The sequence below is a fragment of the Prinia subflava genome, chromosome 2, assembly GCF_021018805.1.
Source record: "Prinia subflava isolate CZ2003 ecotype Zambia chromosome 2, Cam_Psub_1.2, whole genome shotgun sequence".
Taxonomy (NCBI): domain Eukaryota; kingdom Metazoa; phylum Chordata; class Aves; order Passeriformes; family Cisticolidae; genus Prinia; species Prinia subflava.
The window spans coordinates 98,025,082-98,045,945 of NC_086248.1; the positions used below are offsets into that span (position 1 = coordinate 98,025,082).

The 20,864-nt window shown below is 50.6% G+C and overlaps 1 protein-coding gene across 1 annotated transcript in view; it reads left to right on the forward strand.

Moving 5' to 3' along the window:
- GALNT14 (polypeptide N-acetylgalactosaminyltransferase 14) overlaps window positions 1-20,864 on the forward strand; it is a 94,736-nt gene that overhangs the window by 16,973 nt on the left and 56,899 nt on the right. Inside the window, exon 2 of the mRNA XM_063391160.1 lies at window positions 16,006-16,175. Coding sequence (XP_063247230.1) covers window positions 16,006-16,175 — 170 coding nt within the window. The remainder of the gene's footprint in view (window positions 1-16,005; window positions 16,176-20,864) is intronic.

A 20,864-nucleotide genomic window follows, 5' to 3' on the forward strand; every position in this document is an offset into this window, starting at 1 on the left:
AGGACAGAACATCCTCTCCCAGCCCAGAGGGCTGCTGACAGCCCAGCTCTACCTGCCCATTTTGCACTCTTCTTTCACGTGATGTTTGAGCTGCTGACAGCCAGATGGTTTCATAAACAGCCACCTCTCTTTGGACCAAGGGTAGCTCACCTTCCAGTGTCATTACCTGGCTCTCAGATTATTACAAATGAAAACATGCTATTAGTGTAATTTCCATTTTCCCCCTCCCTATTTAAGCTCCCTGCTTTGTGCATCCCACTTGATTTTTGGCAGTGTGATGCTTTGATTTTTGTTGGTGGGTGATTTTATTCTTCAATTTCAGTTCCACTTGTATTTGGTTTACAGAGAGTGGGGACTTAGCAATTAAAACCAAAACTGAGCCACACACACAAGCGAGGCAGGAAAAGCAAAAGGCTGACACTTTGAGTGTGGCATAGCAAATGGGGGACATTGCTTAGCTATGGCCATGCCAGTCTCCTACTTGGGCAAAGCAAATCTGTGATGCCTTACTGGACTGTTTAGAAAAGGCAAAGTAACGTGAAAGTCATATATGTATATATCTATATGTGTATTTTCCTATATATAGGTTTTCTGTAGCTGAGAGGGAAGGGGTTGTTGCCAAGCTCGGTGGTGTAGCCTCAGATGCCCTGTGCTCTTTAGGGAGCTGATGCTGCTGGTTCTCAGCCATCTGATCACAGACACAAAAGTGTCCTTCAGAGTTATTTCTCCTGTTTTACCTCTGTGGGCTGACCAGGTCACCCCTGCGTTGATGCTGTTGTTGCAGTGGAGACTTGGAGGATGTCACTTCAGAAAGAGAAAAAGACCTTTTTGAGGGTCAGAAAAAAGAAGGATGTTAATAAAAGAGCCTGACCCTGAGCTTATCCTCTCCCTGGCTGCTCTCATCCTTTGTCCACTGTATCTTGCGGGCTGTGGAAGTAGAGACCTGTCAGGATGGACACTGGTGCCCCAAATCCCCGCTGTTCCCTGCCCACGGCAGGCCCCTGCCAGCACAGCCTTGCCAGGAGTGTTTTCCTGCCTCAGTGTTGGGAATGGTTTCTAGGGTTAGAGGAGCATGTGGCTCTTTCCTCCTTGGGCTTCCCCGGCAGAGTGAGTGTGGAGCTTGGCTGCTCTGCTTGGGGGCTGGTGAAACTCTTGGTGAGCCAGCTCAGCTCTGAGCTCCTGAAAGTGCTACAGATACTTTGAGCTTGTCCTCCTTGACTTGTGTAATTTCTGAGTGCAGCTGGGATGGGAGCTGGGAGCCGTGTTTGGTGTGGGTTTGTGCCAGGGCACCTTTAAATTGCAGGGCTGGGCTCCTGGCAATAATAGGATTTGGCTGTAACATCTGTAGCCTAAATTTCATCCTGTCCCAAGGCTTCTGAGACTAGCTGGAGCTGGATTTTTAAATTTAATTTAATTTTATTTTTTTAAGCTTGAATTGGACTGTACCCAAAGAGCTGCCACATACACCTGCAGCTGTGGGACAGCCCAGCATCTGGGCTAACATTCCCTGTGGGTTTACATCCCATGGAGAATTTCAAGGTCTCTGTGGGCCAAGCAGTCACTGTTCCACACTTTGGCTGTCCCATCAGGACGTGGAGAAAGCTTGGGGAGGCCTGGGTGAGGCTGTGCTGTGGAGGTACAGAGCAGCACACCCTGCACTCAGCTCACTGCTCTGTGCTTCCCAATGGGAGGCCTGGCAATGTGGCCTATAAGCACAGCAAAAGCTCACTTTGCCACTTACTTCACCCAGTCTGATGGTGAAAAACAGCTCCCTGGGTAAGGCTGTGATGAAAGTTATGCTCAAAGCAGGGCTAAAATCCCATTTCTTTTGCCCTTTAATTATTTAATTTATTTTCTATATTTAACGTGCTTGCTCTTCATGAGTCAAGTGAATTTTCTTTCTTTTTTTTTTTTCCTCAAATATTTATCTGTGTTGGCGGAGGGAACATTTTAAAATGAGCTTCTCAGAACTTGCCCTAGATGCCCTAGTGTTTCTTCTGGCTTCTTCTGCTACAGAGTGGTTACTTCCTCCACATTTCCCACGTTTTCCTTGCTGCTTCCAGTAGAGATAAAAATGTTAAATAAAACACAACGAAGAATTTTAATTTTATTCCTCATCTTCACCCCTTGGGAAATAAAGAGCTGGTGGGCTTAGTCTGGTGCTGGCAGCTGAGCCCTGCTCCAGTAGTGCTGGCTGCCCATTCCTGTTTGGCATTGCTGAAGCTGGGCAGGAGAGAGGGATAAGCCACAGTGAGCCTGCTGGAGCTCAGCTGTGACATGTGAAATAGCAGAGCCCCTGCCAAATGCCCTGTGGAGGGGAAACCATCTTGTCCTGGTGTACTAGGATCCTGGTGCCTTTTAGCAGCCTGGATTTGTAGTTTATAATAATAAGGCTTTTGCTGCTTTTTGCTCCCTGCCATCTTGAAGAGGGGGAAATAGTGCAGGGGGGGAACACAAGGTGATGGCTTCTCTGCAAGAAGTAGCCTTGGGCTGCCTTAGCCTGGGATGGAGGAGCGGGCTTGTGCTGCAGATATGTAAAGTCATTAATAGCAGACAAATGGTGGATAGGAAATGGCTCACATCTCTTCCTGGACAAAATCTGGGATCGTCAGAGAAAGCTGGCAGGGGCAAGTTCAGTGTGCTGGGATACAAGCTGCTTGTGGAGCCCCATACAACTGCATCTTCTGGATGCTGAAAGCCTGGCTGGGTTCAGCGGTGGCTGGGTTCCGCAGTGACTGGACAGGATGTACGGGAAAAAGGTCTGGACAGGTGTTAAAGGAGATCTTCCTTTTCCCCTGCTCCTCTGAACACCACCTTCCTCAGCTCAGCAGTTTTAGAGCTGGGTGGTCCAGCTGAGTCCCCTGGCAGCTGGGCAGATGTTTCTGGTGCCTATCTAGGACAGGGCGGAGGCTGCATCCCTGCTGGGATGCTGTGCATCCTGCTCAGGCGCTTAAAGCAATGCTTCCTGGGGCCAGAGCACAGCACAGCCCATTAGTCTTGCTGAGTACAGCTATGATTGTGCTTAGCACTGCCTTCCTATCTCTCCTGGCTGAACCGTAGAGCACTTTGCAATGATTAATTCAGCATGAGACTCTTAAGTGAGCATTATTGCCCCATGTTAAAGCAGACATAAAGGTCGCTGGCAGACCAGGAGCAGAAGCTCTCTGCCATACAGATGTTCACCAGCCTGGCTGTCTGTGGCCACCGGTACATCCCGCTGGCCTTCTTTTGTCTCAGTGCTTTTTCAAGTTCATTTTGTTGCCCTTGAGATGCTGTTCCTTTTGCTGCAAAAAAAAGGGGGATGCATTCAGATGCTGAGCTGTACTCAGTAGTTTGGGATTAAAACTCTTTGACTGCACAGATGAAAAGTCTTGGCTTGTGTAACCGGTTATTTCTGGTGCATCTCTCCAGGCATCTGCCTTGATGTGGGCAGCAGCAGCAGCAGCATATGCTGCCAGCTGTGGAGGGACCGGTCCTGTCACCATCTGTGTGCAGGCTTGTGGGGCAAGCATTGCTGCTGGGGCTCTGTGTCCCTGCCTTTCCCAGGGCTGTGCATGAGCCAGGGGCAGGTCATCCAGGTCAGAGCTGGGAGCCTGTGGTGCTGTGTCCAGAGGTCTTCACATCTCATGAGGCTTTTTTCTCCTTCGGGCTCTAGTGAGGGTATAAAGATTATGAAAGTTCTCAGCTGGAGCTTGTGCTCTGAAGGTGCCTTTACAACAGTAAATCAAATATAAAAGCAGTCAGGTGGTTTTTTTACAGCCATCAGGACCAGTGCTGGTTGGGAGGCCTTATACAGCTGATAGGACCTCTACACTGGCTGCTGTGTTTTTGGGAAAGATCATGGAGTAGCATGTCTGCTGCTTGGCACATCTTCTCTATCCACATGGTTTCTGCTTTTCCCTGAGGTGGTGTGGCTTTTGCTTGCTCCAGCATGCCTCTCAAAGCCTGAGTGTACCCCCAAGCATCTTCTCCCTTACCTTCAAGGACACTGTGACTGGTGCTACGGTTTGGGGTAGCGAGGGGAGATAGAGACAGGCCTGGAGCTGGAGGAGAAGAGCTGCTGGAGTGTGTAGGAGAGGGTAAGGATGGAAAAGGTCTATGAGAAAAAACAATCCCAGTGCATGCCTAACATTAGGAGAAGCAGCATCACCAGTTTGGGGCTTGCCTTGTTCTTTCAGGACCATTCAGACAACAGAAGGTTGTGTTTCATCTCTGGTTACACAGGCCCAATAGGGGTGGTGTAAGACACTTCCCTCCAGCGGCATGAGCCTCCTTTGCCATTTCTACTCCCCTGGTTTCCATCATGAAGCCCAGCTGGAGACATGGCTCTTCAGCAAGGAGATTCCCTTCCCCTGTAGCTGTGGCCCATCAGGCACTGTATATCCAAACCTGTGGGCAGAGGAGCTGCGTTAGCCTGGTCTCAGCCATATCCCCCCTTTCCTCGCATGCCTGGCCAGAGGTTGACAGCATCTTGTTTCCCTCCAGCTGGAAGGACTGGCTCCTCATTTCCTTGCAGCTACTGCCAGCAGCAAACACGACCTCATTTGTATTATCCCATGTCTGATCCCACCTAATCCTTAACGCAGCTCTGCAGGCAAGGGGAGCATGTTGCTGCTGGAGCAAGAGGGATCAAAGGCATGTGCATTGGAATGTGGCCCAGATGGGCGAGGGGACTGCCTAAATGTGGGCCCAGCCTCTACTGTCCACTGCTTGTATCACATGGGGGACTTCCCTCTCCTCCCACAGCTTTCTGAGGGCAGGGAGCTTTGCCTTTGGCAGATACTGCTCAGCTCCTGTTGGAGCTGATGTGTCCACTCAGCACGAGATGCTCTCGGTGGAAGTGAGCATGGGGCTGTTCCAGAGCTGACTCTTTAGGTTTGGAGGCCCTGGAGGTGTTGCCTAGCAGCTTGTTTCTGGTAGCTGGGTGGACAAGCCTTGTATGGTGTCACCTCTGTGCTGCCTAGGCTGGTAAGTGGAACACGTTGTCCTGCCAGCCAGCCGTGCTGCAAGAATCTGTACTGTGCCCATTGCCACTGTCCAAACCTGATGCTGCCAAAGCACGAAGACCTAAGAGATTTAGGGCAGCTTATTTCTGCCTGGATTTGAGCTTTGCTGCTGGCTTGTGTTGTGATTGCTCTGCTTGCCCACATGCATCTTGGGACAAAATGTCATCCACAGGGCTGCCCTGGTTCCTGCATGGAAGGGGATGAGGTTTGGGGGTTTGAGACACTGAGATATGTGGCAGGGCTTGCTGCCTCCATGTTGTGTGGAACTGGGGAGCTCAATGGATGCATGCCGTGAGCCATACTGCCTGGGAGGAGGAAATCTCTTCCTGCATCAGACAAAGGGACTGGTCCAAGCCCAAGCAGGAGCTGCCGACCAAGACTTCCATACTGTGTTTTCGTGACTGAGGACTCCAAAAATGCTCTTTTCCTTATTCCAGTGAAATGTGTGTTTGTATGTGAGAGAGGGAATCAGTGCCAAATGCAAATTTTAATTTTTTTCTAACAGCAAAGCTCAGTGCTGGTTCCTGGTTTCCATCCAGATCCCCATGCTCTTGGATGTTTTGAGTTTCCTGCAACAGGAGACTTAGCATGGGTTTGGTTTTTATGATGTCCGTGCTGTGGCTTCCATGCCCAGACGTGGCTCTGCTGAGGGTTTTCCCATGCAAGCAGCAGGGCTGTGCTGCTGGAGGATGGCCAGAGCCTGGAGATCTGCCTGGCCAGGCCACGCCAGCCATGTCCTGCTTCCGTTTTTCCCCATCTCCAGCCAAGCCTGCATCAACCCAAGGCACAGCACTTGAGGCTCCTGCAGCGCCTGTGCTCTTGACTGGCTGGGACCCACACTCCTTCCCCAGCAGGCTTGATTATTTTCTAACCAGCCATACCTTCCTAGGGTGCATTTCTCACTAGCCAGCACTGATTTTTTTATTTCTATTACTGAGCTGAGATAGAGGAAGGCTGGGCTGACACATATGCTCTAAATTATTCTGCTGTATCTCCGTGCTGTCAGTCATGGTGTGCCCAGACCCAGGATCTTGCAGACACTCCAGCAGCAGGTACCTAAGGATCAAAGGTTTAGATCTGTTCTTGCTGTCACAAATGTTTTATATCTAGTTTTTCCTCGAGGGGAGTTGGGGGGAGGATGGGCTGGTACATCTGAGGTGTACACGTACCCGGGAGCATAGTTGCTGTGACCTGAGCTTCATCTCCCTGTACCTGTGTGTTGAGGACCAGCTCAGGGCTACAGAAACATCTTCCTCTGCAAAATGTGTGTGTTGAGATGAGGACTCAACAGTGCTTTTTGACAGGGAGATGGTGTCTGACTGGCAGGTCCTGAGCTCCAGCTGAGCCCTGAGAGTTTGCCCCAGAGGTCAGTACCCCACATCTGCATCTGCATCCTGCCCCTGCATCCTGCATCTTCCTACATCATGTGAGTTAGGGCACCTCTCATGTTTCCTGGTGATGCTTTTCAATCTATTGGAGAAGCTGTGCTTTAACCAGGAATTTCTCCTCTGCTACCACAGTAGCTGCTTGGTATGGTTTGGACTGGGCTGGGCTGCAGCACATCACTGCACAGTGGGCAGATGGCAGGAAGGCTCTCTGCAAGGGCTCACGGCATTTTGGCTAGTCACTAGGAAGGGTTTTCCTGTGCTCTTCCCACTCTGCTGAGGGTGAGAGGTTGAAAAGGGGACAAAAGCCCTTGTGCAGGAGCTGCTGGGCACAGGCGATGCTCCCACCCAGTGGGAACCTTGTGACTTAAATGTAGGAGCAGGGAAGCTGAGGCATGGCTGGAGGGAGTCCAGGGCTTTTCCAGAATTGGAAATCAAGTGCAGAAGTGTGGAGTTTGGTCTGACAGCATTTCTTGTCCTTGCTGAGCTCCTTCCTTAGAGCAGGTTGTGTCTTAGTGCTGTCTTGATACCTCTCTGCTCCCCAAAGCAGTTAGCTGTCAGAGGGAGGGGGAAGGGCAAAGCTGGTGGCTTCTTAGAGGCAGCTAAAGCCACACGTGTAACTGTCCTGTGTGTTTGCAATTACTGCATTTTCCTTTAATACCGATTTTTATAATACATGTGATTTTTTATAACCTTTCCCTCCCTTGGAGACATTTCACATTCATATGCTGCTGTTACCATCACCCCTTGTTGCTGCCTGGCGTGGAAGGGTGGCTGCTCAGGGAAGGATAGTAGCATTACTTTCTAAAGCTGTGTAAAGATCCTCATGGAAGCAATTACCAGATGGATTACCCCTGGCTTTGCTGCTGTGAAAAGGCCATGTTGGGTCGAGGATGCTGACTGTATTAACAGTACGATCCCTTCCTTCTTGGGAGGAGTGGTTGGGATTAACCTCCTGATTTTTGAAGGGCTGGGTTCAAAGCAGGACGTTCAGAGCAGGGATCCGGCTGGCTGGCTCCTTTGTTCTTCCCTCCCTGTTCCCTTTTCCCTTTCCTTTACCCTGATGGGCCTCGTCCTGGGCTGTCCTCTGGCACGTGGGAGCCACAGCTCCACGGGGAGGGGGAGACCTTCCCTGACCTCTGAGATGCTCAGGCTCTGTGGTGTGGTAGGAGTTTTGGCTGTTATGCAGGAGGAGGAGCAAAGCTCAGCTGGAGACTGAGTACAGCTATGGGCTCCTAAGTACTAAATCATCTGCTGCTCCTGCTGGAGCCTGGGAAGGCTGGTTCGACCTTCATGGCTGGGAAGCAGCTCATGTCTGTCCTGAAAGGCACAGAAGGAAAACAAAACACTGTCTGTCCATGTAGGAACTCCCTTTTGCCACTTTATTTACCCGCCATGGCTCTGGGCTCTTCTCAATATGTTTGACCTCTGGTGATCCTGGGAATGTGCTGAACCTGGCTGGTGTGGGAGCACACACAGGATGTTGCCTTAATTTCTTTCCCAATTAGTGCCATTTGTAATTGCTGACGATCTTTGGGGAGCAGCTCTTGCACCCACCCATGAATAGGCCATGCAGCCAGCAGAGGATGGCACTGGGTGGTGGCAGTGCTGGGGGGGCTGCCTGTGGTGCACCAGTCAACGTGGCACCATGGCCCCAGGATGCTCTTTGGCATCTCCTGGCACCTTGGTGAGCCCAGAGGGGGTTGCTGAGGGGATCCCCTCTGGCAGAGGGCAAAGGCATTTTTGGGAATTAGCCAGTGGAGAACAATGGAGAGAGCCCAGGGGAGCTGTGGCCATCCCACTGCTGATGGGAGTGGCAGTGGGTATACTGGTGGGGGACTGCTCCCCTCAGCTCAGGGGAGTTGACTTGGGAATTGATGTTCAGCTCATTGTGGGGCTGCTGCCAGTCCAGATACTTTCAACTTTTTTTTTTTTTTTTTAAACGTGAAATCTTAAAAAATAAAAAGATCAGTGAAAGCAGACTCTTAAAAATGTATTTCATCTGGTTTGCCGTCCAGAATTACTATTTGTAAACCTATTAGAAGGGTTCACAGGTGCCACTGGACTTGGACTGGCATTGCTCATCCTTTTCTTGGGGCTGTTGGAACACCCAGAAGACCACAGAAACTTGGGGAGGCTGATGCAGCCCAAGCACAGGCAGTTGAACTGAGAAGTCCTGCAGTATCCCAGGAAGGCTGTGAGCAGGGGTGGGAGGAAGTGACCAAAAATCTTCTGCATCCTCCTGCTTGACTCCAAGCACAGACAGGACTGGGTCTTCTCTTTTGTCCAGTCAGCAGCTTGGTTTGTGCTGACCTCTTAAATATTCAGCTCATTATACACTGCAACATATAAATAAAACAGAAGCAGGCAGCAATATTCTCCAGGAGGATATAATCGGCTTCCTTTCCTTTTTAATTATACGGGATTTGTCTCCATGTGTCAGGCTATCCTATGGCTAATTTATAATTTTAAAGAGTTAAGATCTGTGTTCTTTATGTACTGAGACTCTCATGTACACACCTGATTTTGGGGGTCCAAGATGAAAGAGTGTCTTTTTAGGTGGAAATCCAAGGAATTTTGTTGCTGGATGTTGTTTCTGGAGGTCAGTGTCCTGCATCCTGCGTTCCTTTCCATCGTCACAGAGAGGCAGGAGGTTCTTCACTATGTTGGAGATGGTCACCATGGGAATTCCTGGGATCTGTCTGGGGCGTGATGCTGGCTGCTAGTGTCCATTGCCTGTCCCTCTGCAGAGGCAGGATGGTGGCCTGGTGCTACAGCCAGTGGATAGGAGCACTGTCCACGTTTGGAGCTCTGGCTCTGACTGCCTGTGGGAGATGGGGATATATTTTAACCTGGCACCACTGCCAGTGCAGCAGTTGCTTGCTGATAAGTGTGGTGTGAACTCTGGGCTGACTTGTTTTCTCCTAAGGGAAGCCCTTGAAACAAAATTTGGCTTTTCATCAAAGCAATGAATCTGTCATCTTTCCCTCTGTACAGCTCGGAGTCCCCTGCTCCTAATTTGTGAATAAATTCCCCATTTTGGTGGCTGCCCTGGTCATCCATTTTAAAATTAAAGCTTTGGTGCCCTCACTGGAGAAAACATCAGTAATTCTCCAGTGGCTTTTCATGCTGTTACATTTGGCTGGAGACTTTAGCAGATTTAAGCCTCTGGAGCGTGTTTCAGACCATGTATATTGTTTACCACGGATACAGACAAGAAGATATACAAATTACTGGTTCTGTCTGTGATTGACTTAATGGTGGCCCAGATTCCTTAGCCCTGGGTCAGCTGCTTGCACTGACTCAGGGGCCAACAGCCTGAGCTGATGCCAGCTGAGCGTAGGGATGATAAGAAGAAGATGCTGAAGAGCCTTCTCCAAGGCTTCGAGGGGGATGTTTCCAGGCTGAAGTTGCAGCTGTACTTTGTGAGGGTCAAGTCTTCTTCCAGTTCTTGAAGGTCACATCTTCTTCCAGTGCCCCTTTCCAGCCTTTTGTCACTCCTGCTGTCTGATGTAGTAGGTGCCTTGATTGCGTAAATGTCTGTGTGCACCACAGGCTCTGCCCACACAGGAGCGGATATTAGGGGGATGGTGAGCAGCGAGGGTGGAAAATGTGGGGACAGGGTGATCTTGGCCTCAGGGCCAAGTGAGAAAGTGGGACACTGTAAGGTCCTTGGGGACTTGTGTTCTCTGCCAAGCCAGCAGAGGAGGAGATGCTCTATCCTTTGAAGATGGAGTAGAATGCTTGTGGATGTGCATGAGCAGGAAAGGGTCAGTGGCAATGAGAAGCTTGATGGTGAAAGCTCAAAGCTTCTCCAGGGACCCCAGCTGCAGGGCAGGCTTTGTTGGAGAAGTGCTTTGCTTTAATTAGGTATCTGTATTAATATTTTATTTGATTTTTCTTTTGTTTTGTTCTTTCTTCCCCCAAAGTGATGTCAGAACAGACTCAAATCTGACACTTTTCCTTGAGAGACAAAAAAAATCACCTCCAAGCAGGAGGAGGTGCTGGTCCTCCTTGGAACAGGGTGGGATCCTGGATCTGCTGTGTGTCCCCATGATGTCCTAGAGGAGCTGCCACCAAGGTGCTTGTGCTTGTTGTACCCAGGTATCAGTGCAGGAGGAAGAGGAGTTTCACAGCCCTCAAATAAATGAACTGGAGCTAAAATCTCCATGGGTCAGAAAACTAATTAGGGCAGATCATGGCCAGGGCCCAGAGGTACCTCCATTCCCAGTGTGTGGTTTGTGTCAGCACAAAGCAGGGGCACTGAGCCAGTGAAGCACTTAAGCAAGTACTTGACTTCAAGCATTTAAACAGGGGTTTCTGTTCTGACAAATGCCCTGGAGTCACTTAAGTTTGTATTTAAGTGCTTGATTGGCTTTAGGGATTGTGCAGTGTAGGGAAGGGGAGGGTCAGAGGAAGGAGGTGACTTCCAGGGTTGGTACTGGGTGACTTCCAGGGTTTGGTGCTGAACGGTACCCGATGTACTGGAGGATGTGATGCAGGATGAGTACAAAGCCTGTTTTCCAAGGACCCACAGCCTGCTTTTGGCACCACCACATCCTGTTTGGATGGGGCGAAGACTGCCCGTGGTGCTGCCTGTCTCCCCCTTGTGTCCTGAGGCCATCGGGACGCACAGCACTGCTCGCTCAGGCCTCAGCCGAGGCACTGGGCTCTGGGGTTGACAAAACTACACCAAAACTTGACTGAAGGATCTCGTACCTCGGTGCTCCATCTGGGTTATTCAGGGATGAGGACGAAGGCAGTCTGACACTGTCCCACTTCTTTTCCCTCTGGTGCTGCTGACCCTCTTAAGTGCCCGCCTTGGCACCGAGGGACGAGGAGAGATGAGCCCTATCCTGTTTGAAGTATTATAATCCTTTCAGATGGCATTAGCGCCTGGGCCAGCAGCAGCTCTATAATTGAACCTCCTGTTTGCAGGGGCCCCGCGCTTCAGTGAGACTTCTAAATCTCATTTGTATAATGCCTGGTTGCAATTCCTGCTGAAAGATTGCCCTCTGCCTCCAGTGCCCCCGAGCCTGCTGAGCACAAAGATGTCCTCACTGGCAGAGGAGTGACAGAGTGTGACCGGGCAGCAGCGTGCTGCAGGGCATCTGAGTTTCCACAGCTTTCACGTGTTTATTGGAGCTTTTGATAGGCTGATGTGATTTTTTTATTTCCCCCTCCCCTCCTGTCTTTTAATGCCCGAGTCCCAGGGAATGGGCTCAGTGGCAAGTGCTCAGTCAGGTATTATGTAGGGATGCAATTTTCCAGGGAAAGCTGGGTTTGAGAGGAATCGAGGTGGAGGCACATTTGGCTGCTGCCAGACTCCTTTGGGATCGTCTTTGCACCTGCACAGGCAAAACCCTTTTTCTGGCCAAATGGGTTCCCTGGAAAACCATCAGCTCTGCCAGCCTCCTGGACTGGCTTGGGTTTGCTGCCTCCTGAAAGGATGCTCATGGCACTGGTCCCCGATTCACTCTGCTCTGAAGGCAGAACTCAGCAGCCCCAAAAGGGAAATGGCTTTTATTTTAGCAAAGGCTTAAGTTCTCTGTGTTAAAACAGTGCCACAAAAGAAGAAAGTGAATCAGAATCTCCCTTGGGCTCGCCCTGCCCACTCCTTGCCTCGCTGGGCAGCTGGAGGCTGGCCCTGGGGACCGGTGTGACCTGCCTGTCCTCAGTGCCTGCTGGCTCCTCTTGGGAGGCTTTTCACCTGGCATGCCCTTTCCGTGTGGGCTGCCTCTGGGTGGCCAGGGTGCTGCCACAGCTGCCCATTGCTGCCCAGCAATGTCCAGGTGTCCAGCCTGGCCTGCCGTGCCGTGCTGTGCCGGAGGGGTGCCGGGGCTGCCTGCCGGGGGACGCTGCGCGCCCTCAGCAGCAGCCGGCTGGGCTGCCTGTTCCTCCTTCCCGCTCCAGCAGTCCCTGCTGTACTGTAATCACACAATTATTATGCCATTAAAATGTCATATTCGCAGAAATCCACATAAACAAGGCATTAGCAGTTGCCAGAAAATTGTAGTTTTACTGCTAATGACCCGTTTTCCCCCCGCAGCACCACTCCTTTTTTTCTTAAATATTATTTTTTCCCTTCTTTGTTTCTTTGGGGTTTTTTTGTTTTGTTTTGTTTTATTTCTGAGCTGTGATTTAAGAGGCAGATGACGAATTACATCTTTGCACTGAGAGGCTTTTAATCTTTAATGTACAGTTACAGTGAAAAGCTGCCTCTGTTCTTGCTCCTGGCCATGTGCCCTAAGCCAACAAGGGTGATGGGTGGTTTTGGAGGAGGTGCCTTTAGTGGGTCATTTTTTGGAGCTGCTTTACTGAAATAGCAGAGAAAGCGCTTGGTGAGCCCTGCTCTTGGCTGGGTGCTGCTGTGAGATGGAAGCTTCTCTCCACCATAAGTTTTGTCAGTGTCTTTTTGTGGGTGTCCCTCTTGTTGACTACCCCTGGGGACCCCCTAGTGTGGTGTTGGAAGAGGCAACACTTGTTTGCTAAGAGCAGACAGCCACCCCTTGGATACATTTTTCTTCTCTTTTCTTCAGGCTCATTGAGTCTCTGGAACTCTTTTAAACATTGACTGTGTTTCCTATAATTAATACCAGTCATTAAACTGCAGTGTTGAAAGAGAAATTACCTAATTCCAAGAAAAAAAATGAAAATTTATTACTAGTACGTGAGAGAAAATGAATAGGAAACTTGGAGAGATGAGCCCTGTAGAAGATAAATAGAAAGGCAAGTGGAGTATTGACTTGATCCTTTTCTAGTGCAGGGTAATTTGGCCTCTAAAGTGAGTTAGATCATAATAAATTAAATTTAGATTTCTGCACATCAGTTAAATAACTCCCAAGACAGAATTCTGATGTGAGGCAGAGGTGATAATACATTGTGGAAATATTATAATGAAGACCTTATCTGGTAACCTGTAACCAATGTGCTGTCCCTGGGTGAGCAAAGGGGATTTCTCCTGATGCTTTAACTCTAGTTCCCTGTCTTGGATCAGGTGCAGGTGAGAAACAGGTGAGTCCCTGTGTGCAGGTTGGTGAGGTCTCCTGCCTCCTGCTGCTTGCACAGCTGGGAGCTTTTCATGCTTCCCTCTTCTGCTTTGAGCAGGTATGTTTTGCAGAGGTCAGTGTGCACCTGTGTCTGAGATGGGAATTCTGCTCCAATTTCAGTTACCTTTTTAGGGAGGCTTGGGATGGAAAGAACACCCAGAAGATTTGGATGGGTGATGTAGATCAAAAGCAAATAACCAACCCCCGATATCTCTCTCTGCCTGAGAAAGTGAACCTAATCCCTGGTCCTGTTTTGTGGCCAAATAGGGATTAAAATAACTCCTTAATCTCTGGCATCTATTTACTGTTGATCTCAGGTGTGTTTTTAATTACCCAATATTTAGTATCCATCCCACTGATAGCTTTCCTCAGCCCACAAAGGAGAACCTGGGTGAATCAAGGTGGGCTGGTGTCTTTCAGGTGGAGATTGCACAGGAGTATTAATTAGTCACTGCAGAGTGAACTGGGAATGCAACCCTGGAATGTAAGCTATATCCAGAGCAGGATGAGAGCTGAATACTGTGGGGTAAGGCACTGGTATTTGTCCCTGTATCCATTCACTCCTGGGACTCCACCCCTGGTAACAGGACATCAGTGGAGTTAGATGGGTGCTGAGAAAATGCCATCCCAGGCCATGGAGGACCCTGCCATGTGCCAAATCCTGCTTCTGCTGCCTGGCCAGAGCATTGCTGCCCTTGCAGCAGGTGCAGAAGCTCCAGTTTTCATGAGGCAATCCACCAGCCCTCCCACCTGAGCCATCAGATTCTTGCCCAGCTGCCCCCTTCTAGCTGATCCAAGGCTATTTGGTGTAACAGACATCACAAAAAACAAAACAACATATACACACACACATTACAGCCTTAAGTGCTGTGTGGACAGTTTTGAAAGCCATTTCTCTTCTTATTAAGTTTGATAAAACCAACTTTTATTTTTCTTCACAGCATTAAAATTTAGGGACTGCAGCTCCGGTGGTTGTTTCTGCAGCGCCAGGCCTCCTGGGGTCATCGTGAAATCTTATAAACATCAGGCTGTCGGTGGCGCCGCGATGCAATCGCCTCACTTTCCCCTGATCTTTTACTGCGGTGCTAAATCATGTTTTGCAAGATGCCTTAGAAAAAAACCAACATAAACAGCATTTATCACCCTGTGCACGTCAGCCCTCCTGAAAGTCCGCGGCTGGTTTGTGTGCATCCTCCTCGTAAAACTCCTGCAGGGACCTTACTGGTTTCATAACTTTCTCCCAGCCTTGGATAACTTTATTCCAGTCCTGAATAACTTCCTCTCAGTGTGGCTAGTGACTCAGGGGTTTCTGCTGATCTTCTCGCACTGGGGTAGGTGCTGGAGGAGGTCCTGAGCAGGCTGTGGGGTCACACCAGGGGAGGATGAGTACAACCCTGTATCTGGAAAGCCCTGCATCCCTGGAGTTTTTCTTTGGGAGTGCTCACGTCACCATAACCCGGAGCAATGTGGGGCATCCTGTGGCTGGAAGTGCCTGGCTTGCTCCTGTAGTGGTTCACTTGCGGGAGCCAGTGCTCCCTCCTCCCCTTCCTGTGACTACAAAAATGCATTGCCAGATGCGAAAAAAATCAATTATGGGATAAAAATCGCCCTTTTGAAAGGCTTCATTTTCCGCTATTAGCAGGCAAAGTCGGCTTTGAGATGGTGTGAACTGGGGGGGGGAAGAAAAGCAGCAGAAAAGATCAATTATTGGATAAGATCAGAATTTTCTTTAGGGCTGAGATGTCTGTAAATGTTTGCATCCCTCAGTGTTACAGGTAGGCTGAGATCAAAGAGGTTGTGCTGCTGTAGTGATGAGATGTTATCGGCTGTGTTTTGTGCTGGCTGCCTCAGACACTGCCAAAGGATGGTTAAACCCCCGACAGCTTCTGCTGCTCAGGGATGCTTAAACCCTGACAGCACCGAGCCACCAAGAAAGGCTTAAACCCCTGAAGGTTGTTGAAGCTGCTGGGTAACCCCAAAACACAGCCCTTCCATCCTTCTGGAGTGGGGGTGACCACACAGGCACATGCTTCCCTGCTCTTCTCCCTGTGGTGGGGCTGAAATCCTCAGTAGGAGACATGTGGTGGCAAAGATGAATTGAAATTGGGCTGGGAGCACGATGGCTCCCTTCTTCCAGGGTCCTGGTGCTGGAGCTGGGGCTAAAATTTGGCTGTGGAAAGGTAGGATTACTCCTTTGATACCTGAAAGGTTATGGTGTTAATGGGTTATGTGATGTAGAATACCTTTGTTTTTTTGGCTGGAGAGAAATTAAAACCCTTACAAAACGTTTGTACTTTTATGTTTTCTTGGGACGGTGCTGCTTAAGAGGGGGATCCACCAGAGACCTGAATTTGGTTTCAAATTAGTAATTTTAATTCAAATTGTCAGGCTCTCTTTGGCATACTGTTTCAGGACTTAGGGACGAAAAATAAACCCTGAAGAGCTCCTGGGGCTCCTGGCGAGCCTGCTCCTGCAGTGCCTGCCCGAGCGGCGGGGCTCGGCAGGACCTGGGAGCGGGTCAGGCGCTCTCTCCTCTCTCTAACGGGGCTGACTTTGTGCGCGCAGGACTCGGACGCGGACTGGGACGACCTGTGGGATCAGTTCGAGGAGCGGAGGTACCTGAGTGCCCGGAGGTGGAAGGGCGGCGAGGACCCCTACCGGCTCCATGCCTTTAACCAGCGGGAGAGCGAGAGGATCCCCAGTGACCGCGCTGTCCGCGACACCCGCCATCACAGGTTCTGCCTCCCCTGCCTCCTCCTGCTCTTCCTCACCAGATTCATGACCTGGGGGCGTAGGCCTGTTCCCCCTCAGGGCTGCGGATCTGGGCTGCCAGTGGGGGCTCTTGGGATTGGGTCTGCCTGGGTTCTGTTTCTGGGATTGAGTCTTTCCCTTTGCTTGATTTCTTGGCACGTCTGGAAGTCTTAAGCCTGTTAATTGAAACTGTATAAATTATTCCAGGACCACAGGGAAAGGAAGGGCGGGCTTTTATTTTCCCTTCAGAAAAGTAATGGGTTTGCAAGAGCAAGTCTCAGAGATGGGCAAAATCTTCACTGGTGCTGGGAACTCTTGCCCTGCAGACAGTGCCGTGAGGTGAAGCAAGGGGGATAGAACAACTTGAGCATTGAAATTGTTCTGCAGAGAGAGGAATGGGAAATAAGGGGTAATTGCGGAGTGAGGAGGAGAGAAGGATAAGAACTTTTTGGGTTGCTAGCTGCTCCAGCACCACTGATGTCAAAAATATCCTTTGGTGCCCAAAGGAGCTCTTGGGAAATGCAGGGAGGGTTGCAGCAGCAGTTGCCTTGTTGATGGAGCTACAGTCCCTTGTCAGTGTGAGAACCCTGGGGTGGGAGTTTTGGTGCCTCCTTGCTTGCTGAGCTCTCAGCTGTAGTCTCCCTCTAGTTGTCTTTCCAAGCTCACTGGGGAAGAGCTGCGCTTCCTGCTGAAGTCAGTGGGGTTAATTGTTAGTTTGCTGCATGAGGTGATGCGAGGATGTCCCAGTGGTGAAGGAAAAGCTCCCAAGGTCCCCTCGAGGCAGTTTTCCTCCTTGTCATCTGTGGACACAGCGTATGCCTGGCCCCTGCTGTGGGTCACCAGTCCACAGCCTGTGCCAGCTCTTTCTTTGGAGCTTTGCCTGGCATTATTTCCCAACTTGCTGGCAGCTGCTGTCTCTACTGCCTTGTCCTGGGAGCCCCTTTGGGGAAGTCTTGCGCTGTTGGGAGCTCTGTGCTGGACCAGCCACGACACCCTGCTGCCCCTGCTGCACCTTGCTCCCAGATCAGAGTGACTGCACCCCTGGCTTCTGACCCAACTCTGAACCTCCCCTATTCCAGTTCAAACGCACCACTTAGGCTGAAATGCTGAAACAGCACCAGTTCCCCAGCCCTGTAGGAAGCAATGTGCTTATTTATTTATTTAGCTTCTTTTTGTTGTGAGGACCAGATGCTCCTTTCTCCGGAGAGGAGCTGTCAGCCCTGACGGACGCCTGTTATAGCTGAGCAGAGAGCGAATGTGCTATTCCTGGAGAGAATTAATGCCAGGGATATTAACCATCTGCCCTGTTAAAAGGGAAAAGTGCCTCGGTTGCCCCTTGCCTACCCTCACTGTGCAGTGGCAGCCACCTTGTTCCTGGGCGGGCAGATGTGGCAATGAGTGCTCCTGTGAAAGAAAAGTTCTCATTAAGGAGGAAGTGAGGGCACAGCACGTGGGAGGGGCTGGGGCTAATTTAATTTGTTCCCAATTTCCTTAACCCGGTAATTGGATTCTGATTTATTGAATATGCCTGAAGAACGCTGCGGATGATGCACCATTAACCAAGCATTAGAGTGGCCACGGAGGAAATGGGGCTGCCAGCAGATCTGGGGGAGGCAGGAGCTGATGGGGAGGATGGAGGAGGGAGAAGGACCTGGGATTGGTGGTTAAGGGAGAGAGAGAAGTGCAGAGCTGAGCCCTCTCTGGAAAAATTATCCTTAGTTACAGCAGGGTGTCCCAGGAGCTGCTGCAGGTGATGCTCAGGTCCTGCCATGCAACCTGGAAGCTGGTCGTGAATTGTGCAGCAGAAATACCTGGGAAAGCATGAATAAGCATGATCTGTGCTTGGAGCAGGGAGAAGTTGCTGATGGCTGTGCAAGAACATGTAAAGGGAATCCAGCATGGGGTTGACTAGATGTCCTCCTGTGAAGAGGAGAGCAGGGTTGGGTGGACCGGGATGCTGTGGGAGAGAGGGCACCCACAGGACTCATGCACTGTGTGTCCTCCTGGAGCTTTGTTTAGGGGCTTGGTATCAATGGAAAACCTGGATTAAGCTACTCAGAGTGAACCCAGAGAATCAGGCCTCAATTCTGTTCCAGCTGATGTTGGGACAGTTCAGGGCCCCACACTAAGGGGTACCACTGTGCCAAGAGGCTCCTGCCCAGCTTATGCAAGGGTTTAGGAGGCTTTGGAGAGGGTCTCATCCATCATTGCAGCTTGTTGCCATTGCAGCTTCTCCTTCAGACTCTCAGTGAGATGTCATACTCTGCTCTGTGGCAAAGTTTCCAGTGTGTTGGCTCCCCACCTTTCACTGTCTCTGTACAATGTGTGAGATGCGTGGACCTGCCCAGAGACCCATGCATTGTGCCCTAATCCTAGGGACTGGGATGTGGGAATGCTGCTCCTTACAGCTTCTCTGTAGGGTGTTTTTCATTAGGATGGTTGCAGAAAGTTTCCTGGTGTTTTCTCTGCTAATCCAGCCAAGCATCTGGACTTTCCAACGATAACTGAATATACAAAATCTGGCAAGGGCTGAGCAGCAAGCTCCTTGCCAGGAGGTCATGGAGAGGGCAAATACTTTCAATGGGATGGGATGTGGCACTGACAGCCAGTTGCTTAGCAATGTTTGCTGGATTGATTTTGTTTTTAAATTTCAGCCAGTGGAATAGTTTCAGATGGAGAGGAATTGCAGTGTTCCAGGAAATCAGAGCAGGAGAAACCATGGTGGCTCTCTTTGCCTCTGGATAGTGCAGGGCTGTGAACTTCAGCTTGGTTTGTGGGTGATCTCAGCCAGGCAGCTGTCATGCTTTCTGTGCACTACGTTGTGTCACCTGGCCTGGGAGATCTCACAGCATTGCTCCTGGTGACCTTGTGTTTGGCTGCTGTTAACTCCATTCCTGGTTGCACATTGACTAAGCCCTTGGACCACATACAGGGCTGCCTTTCTCCAGGGAGAAGACCTTGGATGGTCCTGTGGTGGTGCATCCCATGCCCACCAAAAGTCAAGGTTAAAACATGTCTTGCATGAGCAGACTGGGTCTGGAGCTCGGTGGCACATCCAGACAGTCACAGCCAGCTCATGCCTCCGGAGTGGGTGGCTGGTCCCCCTCCACCACGGTAGCCACATGCACTTGGGATTACCTCATCCCCACATCCCACCTCCCACAACTCCCACTGGCAAACTGCAGGACCGAAACAGCGCTGAGTCAGTGCCAGGCATGAGCACGGGGTGGGGGGAGAGGAGCTGAGTTTTCCAATATTGCTCAGTGGCTTGGAAAGCTGACAGGAGGATGTCGCCCCCAGCCAGCAGGGTTTGCCGTGATGGCTCCTGGGCTTTTTCTGTCTGTGGCAGACAGCTCCTGGGGAGGCTGGTGCTCACCATGGCAGTGCTCCATATGCTGCTTGGGCTGCCCTCCTGTCCCATGCTCCGTGGGGATGGGTGGGTTGCAGGTGCTGTTGTGGCTGTCGGGCTCGGCTGGGACGGCGCGGCCGCACGGCCTGAGCGGGGGCTTGCGCTGGCTGGGGGCGGCAGAGAGGGAAATCTGGGACACAGAGAGGAGAGGAGAGGCTGGAGGAGAGGTGAGAGCCTCCAGCAGATTTCTCCAGCTTTGCAAATCATGTCAGCCAGCTTCAGGCATCTCCCAATGTCTGTTCTCCTCTACTTGTCTTGCTTTTTACTTCAGCAGTGCTGGTACACGTTTAGTAGAGCTGTCTCAAGAGCTGATAAAGCAAGAAGGGATGGAGCCCTCTCAAATTCTAGCATGAGAATCTGCATTTTTGAGGTTCCCTCCTTCCCTGAGTCGCAAGTGCTTTGCAAGAGGTCCTACCTACCCAACTAAAGTGTAATTTTACAGCTGCTTAGGGGTGTGTTTGTGTATGTGTGTGTGTCTGAGATAGAGAAAGCAGCTGCTAAGATCAAGCTGTGATTGAAACACGAGGCTGGCAGGGATGCTGCAGGAATGAAGATCAGGCGTTGCATTGTCTCCTGAAGGTGAGAGCATCCTGGCAGCCCAGAAACCAGGTCCTGCCAACCTGTGCCTCCTAGAAAAGCTCTGCTATTATAGTGTGTCCTATTCTCTTTGAGAAGAAGATTAAGATTCCCTCCAGGTTTCTTATCTTAAATCCCTGTGCTAAGCCAGCTGGAGAGTGTCCCTTGGGTAGGAAGGCTGCTTAGGACTGGTTGCTCTGCTCATATGGACTGTTCATGGAGGGATGGGAAGATGCAGGTGATGCTGGTGAGGTTTCCCTAAGGCAAAGAGCTGCTGTCTTGTATTCTCAAGGTCCAGAAATGTCAGGATTTCAGCCCTCCAGCAGGAGCATTACACACTGCAGTGCTGCTTTGACCCATTAATTTCATCTTGCATTCCGAAGGTGCAGAGCTTGCACATTCCACATTGTGGTGGAGCAGCTGTAGTTGGGGTAGGCAAAAATATCTGGTTGTGCTGAGTGTGGGGATGACTGGGAAGAACAGGTCACCTGAGGGTCACCTCTGCTGGGTGTGGTACCTGTGTGCACGGGCACCTGGGGCTGAGCGTGGCTCTCTGCCCTTCCCTGTGTCCCTCTTGGACATTGGACACGGCTGGCACATGGCATGTGGGAGTGCACGTTGGCATCCCTGTGCAGATGGCAAGAGGGCAGCTGTGGCACATGCAGGCTTTGGAGTGGCTCTGTTTTTG